Source organism: Crocodylus porosus, unplaced genomic scaffold (assembly GCF_001723895.1).
Source record: "Crocodylus porosus isolate Cpor-Errol unplaced genomic scaffold, CroPor_comp1, whole genome shotgun sequence".
Classification (NCBI taxonomy): Eukaryota; Metazoa; Chordata; order Crocodylia; family Crocodylidae; genus Crocodylus; species Crocodylus porosus.
Window position 1 is genome coordinate 115,662,752 of NW_017728947.1, and position 7,876 is coordinate 115,670,627.

At 42.3% G+C, this 7,876-nt stretch overlaps 1 protein-coding gene across 1 annotated transcript in view; it reads left to right on the forward strand.

The window, feature by feature from the left end:
- The window catches only part of KLHDC1 (kelch domain containing 1), a 44,543-nt gene that overhangs the window by 28,214 nt on the left and 8,453 nt on the right, over positions 1 to 7,876 (forward strand). Inside the window, exons 9-11 of the mRNA XM_019550988.1 lie at positions 1,818 to 1,930; positions 2,745 to 2,817; positions 5,421 to 5,505. Of these exons, the coding sequence (XP_019406533.1) occupies positions 1,818 to 1,930; positions 2,745 to 2,817; positions 5,421 to 5,505 (271 nt within the window). The remainder of the gene's footprint in view (positions 1 to 1,817; positions 1,931 to 2,744; positions 2,818 to 5,420; positions 5,506 to 7,876) is intronic.

The window sequence follows — 7,876 nt, forward strand, 5'->3', positions numbered from 1 at the left end:
TAGCAGGCAGTTCCCTCTGGCAGCCTGCGCAGCAGGAGCTCTGCTGCAGAGCAGAGCAGAGCAGCCAGACCGCTTGAGCACCGGCATGAGGGTACGGGGTGGAGAGAACCCTGACAGGGATGAAGAATAGCCAGGGTGGCGTGTAGAATTTATGTTATAGCCAGGAGGCTTATTTTGTGTTACAGCCGGTAGGCTCATGGCTTTATGTTTCGGTTTGGTTGTTTGTGTAACACCGAAGGACCAGGAGAGGCTGTAGGGGTTGGAGGAGGCCTCAGGGGAGCTCCCCAGTAGCGTAGGGTTCCTGGTGCCCTGGGAGGGTGCAGTAATTTGGTGCCAGGGAAGGCACAGCCATTTGTGCACTGGAGAGTAGTGCTGCGTTTTGGGGTGTCCCGACCCCAGCCCAGTGTGGGCGACGTCGGTAGGAGCTAGTGGGGTGTCCCAATCCCAGCCCAGAGGGGCAATATCGGGAGTAAAGCCCAGTGGGCATAAGGCCCATGAGGAGGGTCAAGGGGCCAGGTACGGCTATGGCCACCTGAGCCCTGACTGCGGGAAGCGCGGGAGATGAGGCCCCAGTGCGGGCAACTGGACCGCGGGAAGCGCAGGAGATGAAACCCCAGAGCGGGCGTGAGCGCGGGGAGACGGGCCCCAGTGGGGGCACTGTCTGTGTGGGAGAGGCCCCAGAAAGGGGGCGAACCTTAGTGAGAAGCCTGGAGAAGGGCGAGCGCGTGAGTAGAAGCTAGAGGGCATGTACACAGAGAGGCCCCGGGAGAGGGCAAGCGTATGACTAGAGAGCCCAGTGAGGGCAAGTATGGGAGGAAGGAGCCCGGTGAGGGCGGGCATGCGGTCAGAGGCCTCGGAGAGCCCCAGCGAGGAAAGAGCATAGACGAGATAACGTCTGGAACAACTGAGAGGCTTGGGGCGTGGTACTGGGGGTGGAAGGAGCCACGCGACGCCCATAGGGCTGGGGCACCAGAACCTATCTGTAGAGAGCAGGGACCTAAAGGGCAAGAGCACCGGTCCAAGGGGCCAAGTAAAGGCAGCCTCCCATTAATATTAGAGAACCATCAAAGTCGTGGCGGGCGAGAATGATGGTGTTAGACAGGCAACTTGGCATGGTAGGGGCGCCAGGAGAGATCACGGCCGCTCCTGCGTCACTGCTCCGTGACACCTCCAAGTTTGAGTGAATATGTGGCACTATGATAATGTAGCACCTTTTTGGATAAGAGGTAAAGCCAAAGTCCTGACCACTTACACTCATTAAAGATATAACTCTTCTCAGGAACGGAAGAACTATAGTATTCTGTAGCCTCACTTGTTATGTTTAGCTTGAATAATAGAAGTGAATTTAGCTATTTAGCCTGTGCATTTTCAGTACATTATTCTTCATTTCCTAAAATAAAACTGATCATGTGCATCAAATAATCACATCACTAGTTTTAAAAAATCCTGCAATGAGTTTGAGATTTGTAAATATAATTATTGTAAGTGGTATGTTCAGAGAACAATTATGGCTGTGTTAATTAGTTTAATGCAACCTAATAGCATTCCACGTGTAGACAGTGACACTTTACTCCGCAGCTATTAAATAATAATAAGTAATAGTTTTAAATAATGTTATAGCTTGTACTCGTAACAATTAGTACAAGACTTTTTGTTTCAGTTTTGAACAGCATTTTGTTGTAGAGCGTAGTTGAGGTTTACTCCAACATAGCCTTTAGCATCAGAGGAGGGTCCCTGCCTGTTACAGAATGCAATGAACTGCCAGACAAGTTTAGTTTTAGCATTCTTTTAACTTTTTCCTTGTTTGTTTTACCAAGAATTCATACTAATGGAGAGAAACCAAAAGATCGATCTTGGCACACTTTGACTTCTGTAGGGGATGACAAGCTTTTCCTCTTTGGTGGACTGAGTTCAGATAATGTTCCACTCAGTAAGTAATTTAAAGGTTATTGAGTCTGCCATGCATTTTTTAGTGCCAACCAGGATGTTATACATATTCATCTCTATTATGAAGCTGTTTTGTTCTAGCTGTTGTTTTATGATTCTCACCCTACATGAATAGTTATTCAGAGAGTTTATTATTTTATATAGCACTGTAGATACATATTATACAGTACAAAGAGCTTAAAATGTATAAGACAAGGGTGAGATTTTCATTCATTCACTTAATTGTCATCAGTTGAATTGCACCAGTAATAGCACTAACAATACACAAATAATAATTTAGAGACAATAGCTGTTTTGGGATAAATGTAGCATTAGTCACATGTCCCAGTTTGACCTATGCAACCTGCGAGTTGCATAGGTCAACTTTTTACTTAAATGAAAAAAGAATAGTTGCGGTTAATGTCTAAACAATAACCGATATAGGGAGAGAGAGATAAAGAAAGTGAAGGAATGCTGAGGGGTGGTTTTAAGATTTATGAATTATCTGAGACAGCAGGCTTCACAGTGATGAATATAGTTCTGTCATTTTCAAAAGTCATCCTAATTTGACTTGCATATTTTATTTTTTTAAAGTGTTTTAAGTCCAGATGTCAAGGTAATTGACTTTTTCTATTCTGAATAAAAGAGAATTTACTGTGTTCAGTTATAAAAACACTGAAATGGTGGTTGTTAATTCATTAACTATAACAAGCAGTTTCTTGATGTGATAATATATAATAGTGATAATATAAAACAAAAAGGTACTATTTTATTCCCCAAGAAGGAGTACTAAGATGTATATTTTTCCTTATTTGCAGGTGATGGTTGGATTCATAGTACTACAACAAATGGATGGAGACAACTTACCCACTTACCGAAGAGCAGGCCTAGGTAAAAAGAAAGAAAGAAAGAAAGAACAGCATTTACTGAAACTACTGAGTATTTTAAAACAGTTGTATGTTGTGTTAAGTCGGAACATATTCCTTTAAAATAATGTATTTATCAAAATATTTTAGAAACTGAGCTTAAACAACTTATGTTTTATGGTTTTTCATTACTATGTGTTGTCTATTATCTTCAGTATTTATTATACTTTATAATGAATGCTGGTACTAATAGTTTTTGTAAAGAGAACTGCATGTCAAGTCAAGGTGGCATTTTATTTCCAGGTACAAGTTTTACTTGGCTTTCTTGTAGCATTTTCCATCTACAGTTCTCAAAATGCTATGCACAGGAACGTATATATCATTTTTCATTTTTTTTCTTATGAAGAAACTGAGGTAGTGAGAGATGGAGTTATTTGTCTTAGGTAATATAGCAGGTCATGGCAGTCACAAATAGAAACTATCATCTGACCTCCTTTCCAGTTCCCTAGTTACACTTTCTCCCATAAAGTAGCTACTGAATCATATAAAAGTAACCCAGCTTTATATGATTGTCCTGAATGGGGCAGGCCAAAGAACCACTTGACAGGCACTCCTCCAGGCTGTAGTTTAGAGTAATATATATGACTCCTATGCTCAGTAATATATATGACTCCTATGCTCAGATTTTTAGCAAGTGGTAGATCTGAGACTGATCAGACCTCACTGAAATTTGTTCTGTGATTGACTTGCACAGGCTTTCCTTCTAGCCCAGTAAACAGAATAAAAGCATCTGCTGTGGTCTATACCCAGGGTCCCTTTATACGCTGGATTATTTCAAACTGGCGCGGAGCATTATACCTGTGCCCTTTGCCTTCGTATATGCAGAGGATTAGTGCAGGACTTCTGCAATATAGAAGGTCTTTAATCAAAACCTCTGCCATGAAATGATTTGAGAACAGTTTCTTAAATGTGTAGGTAAAAATCTTGATATGTACATATATAAAAATATAGCATATGTCACATGCACAAGTTTATTGATATATTTACCTGAGCTTCAATTAAAACAATATTTATGGTGGTCCCCCTAAAAATTCTGAATTATTTTTGTTTTGAATGATGCATAATGAATAATCTCTCTGACAGATCTATAAAAAACCTTTCCTCCCTTCCTCTCCCTTCCTCCCACTTTGAATCCCCTCCCTCCTGCCATCTCCGCCCAGAATTAATTTTGTTTAAGCTGTAAACTTCCACTGTTTAACTAAAGCATAAATGATGTCATGACTCTAATTGTAGGTAGAGAGACTGTGTGAAAAGATTGTTAATTCAGCTTATGCATTATGTAAATAACATGCTTTATTAGAATGTTTAGGTGATGATAAGTTAGAGCAGCTGTGAGAGGACATTATCAGTCTATAGAAAAAGCATCAGGTTGCAAGCTAGAATGTCAACAAAGTCAAGGCAGGAAAGGCTTTCCAGTGTTCTTCGATGAGGAAATCCAGGCCACAGTTTTCCTAATGCAGATAAGACAGAGACAGACCTATATACAGGTATGAGGAAGAAAAAAGGTGGGATACAGTTTAGTGTAAGGAGAAGAGTGAATAATTACTGAAATGAATGAAGTAAGAAAATATGAATGCATTTTGAATGACAATTCCATTTATTTATGCATACTTTTGTTAGTAGCTAAATAAACATAAGGGCCCCAGTTCTACAGTGACTCTTATCCCTTCTTATCCCCTTTATTGGGGATAGTGCTAGCAGAAAACAGTGGAGAATTTGGTCAGTTAATCCTTAAATAAATAAATGCAGCACAGTGGAACCTGTTTATGTGAATCTCATAAGTAAGTTTATAAGAGAAGATTTTTTTCCAAGCTATTTCATATACACAATAAACTTATCTTGAGCTTAATTTTGGAAAATGCGTAGCAAAAAGAAAATGATCCACATAAATCTTGGGTGAGGCAGAGATTGATGGGAGCTGGCACAGACGGGCCTGTGTTCTGTGACCACAGTTTTAGAATCCAGGAATGAGAGTCAGCACCAAAGAACTCACAACCTCAACTCAGTCAGTACTCTAGTTATGAATTAATAATAAAGTGGAAAATGTTATAAAATAAAATATTTATAAGAACAGAGATATTTTATAGTTATCTAATTTTTCCACCGTAGCATTTTATGTAGAGTACTGATAATTAAGCCAAAATATGTATAACTAACCTACAGAGAAGCGTGACAGGCACATCGATATATTAGTGTATGGGAAAATTGTTCAACAAAGCCCCTTCAAAGTAAAATGCCTGATCATATTGCTCTTCCCTACTTCTAATCTTCTCATACTGGTAAAGACGTGAATAATTTGATCTTTCAGATTTTATTTCTGAGTGTTGGAGCCTCCTGGAATGCTGTATTTTTCACTAAAATAAAAGTTTTAAAATGCTTAAAGTTCTTCTTGGTAAGTCTTAGCATTTACAAAATGGAGTGCTCCTTTTAAGTATGTTTGTTGTGTCCTTATTCAATTTTCTTTTTGCATGAATAAAAACACTAAGTCAGCTAATTTAGGTTGTCTTACTAATAATAGGCAAGTAATCCATTATTATACAGTCACTCATTATATTTATAATTTTTTAGGTTGTGGCATACAGCCTGTCTTGGCAAAGAAGGGGAGGTGATGGTATTTGGTGGAAGCAAAGATGATTTGCATTTCATGGACACAGTGAGTTAATTTTATGATAAAGCTCTAGTACCATCATAAAAATGACTTATAATTTAAATTACATTAATTCATTAAATTATATTCATTCATTATAAATTCATAAATGTCTGAACATTCAGGGTCAAATCTGCAGTTGTTATAAACCAATGTTTATATTGGTTATATTTATACATCATTGGCTTTAGTGGAGCTGAGTTGATTTACACCAACTAGAGTTGTGATCTTCAGAGTTCTGAACACACACATATACACACACACACACACACTCTCTCTCTTTTATATGTAATGTATATTATTTGGTAGTATTGCATTAGTTTTTGTGCTTTAAGACAAAGTATGACCCATATGTAGAGTCCAGCATCAAACTTCAGTGGGACTGAGTGCTATAAAAATGTGCAGGACAAAAGCCATACAGGGTATGGACACATGTACATTTGTAATTATTTCAAAAGGGGAACATTTCGAAGGGCAAGAGCTGGTACGTTCTAATTCTTTGTGTAAAGGAGCTGAAAATGATTCAAACGCAGTAAAACTGCTCCAACTGCAACACTCCTTTGTCAAGGTTAAAGTTAGAGCAGATTTGCTGTGTTTGATTTGTTCTCAGCTCACTCTCACACACAACAGTTAAAATCTACCAGGTGCTGCCCTTTGAAATACACCTCTTGTCACCAACCCATCCATGGGGTACCCCCAGAACACTGAGTTTTTCCCTGCTTTCCCATTGCTTGGCCCCCAAGACAGATCAAGGTTTGCCCTGGAATCACTCCTCATCCCTGCAAGTTTCAGCTCCACTGCCATTGTGCCAGACCTCACAGCCTACTCTTTGGCAAGAGAGGCAGTGAGCTCCTGGGAAGAGATGGCCTCCACCTCTGTCCCCTGGGGAGGAGGCTCTTCTCAGCTAGACTGGCTGACCTGCTCCACCGGTTAAACTAAGCCCGGTGGGGGACGGGGGGACTACACTGCACTGGCCCAAGTCTTGCACACTACATGTGGCTTGCAGAACCTGTCCAGTGCACAAGGTTTCAGGTCGGTCTGGGGCACGTTCTGCACGCAGCTCCCATGCCAGACCGACCCTGTGCACCGGATCTGGGTTGGTTTGGATTGAATCTACAGAACAGCCCTGCATACTGGATCCAGCATGCAGGGTATGTCTGGTGTGGCTGTTACATGGAGCACTTGCCCCAGTGTGGCCTCATGTGCTGTGCATAGTGTACTGCAGACTGACTCCACAAGCCCTGTCATGCTTGGGCCCAGAGCTAGGGCTGGCACATACTGCATATGGTATGTGGGGCTGGAGTCAGCCTGCACGGGTGATCCAGGGCATATGCTATGACTGCACCGGACTAGCCCTGTGAGCTTGATCTGGTACATTGGGCCCCACTCTGGCCTGTGGGTCCACATGAGTTTGACACCCCTACTGGAGAAATTTCTCTCCTATCTGGGGCAACTGAAATTTCTCTACCTAATGGCTCATTACTCAGACATGCCTTTGCCATTAAGGGGTTAAATTTCCCATTACTGGCAGCCAGTCTCTAGGGTGCCCATCCCCACAATAACCCATCTGCCTGTGTTTGGGAGTAGCAGTTGTTCTTGCCCTAGTAACACAATGGCAAGCAATACTTAGCAGTTTCACCCATGCCCTCTTCCTTAAGTATGCATCCCTCAGTTCCCTTGACTGAACCATGTCTAAATTCGTAAAGATATTTACAGGCAGCATAGCATCAACCACACAGTAATAAAAGTGACATGAAGGAATACAACATAACAGTGGCCTTTCAACAAGGCCACACGTGCCATGTTAGTAAAACAAGCATAAGAGAAACTGCATGATGCTCCACAAACATCCCAAATTTTGGTGGGATTTGTGACACCCTGTGACAGGAGTATCAGTATCGGAGCTTTCCTGGGAGTGGCTCCACCCTCCTGTAATGGGCCAACCGCCTGCTTACTTTCCTGCCACGCCTTGATTTTATTTGATTAATAGATTGTTGTAATCAGCTGGAGACTGCCCATTTTCTGTGCCCTGGTGACAGGGGGTGCTACCTGTGGCTTTTCCTCCCCTACACCGCAGTCCAAGCCTTGCAGATGGTGCTGACGTGGTTTGATCTGGGCCCTGTTGTGTCTTGGCCCTCCTCTTTACTCCTGGGGGGGGCTCCTCACTGCCCCACTCTCTCTCTGGGGCTGGGGCCAATGCACCCCGCAAATGCTGTGCCCCCTCTGGCACCAGGAAACCCCACGCTACTGGGGAGTACCTATGAGGCCTCCTCCAACCCCAACAGTCCAAGCCTTGCAGATGGTGCTGACGTGGTTTGATCTGGGCCCTGTTGTGTCTTGGCCCTCCTCTTTACTCCTGGGGGGGGCTCCTCACTGC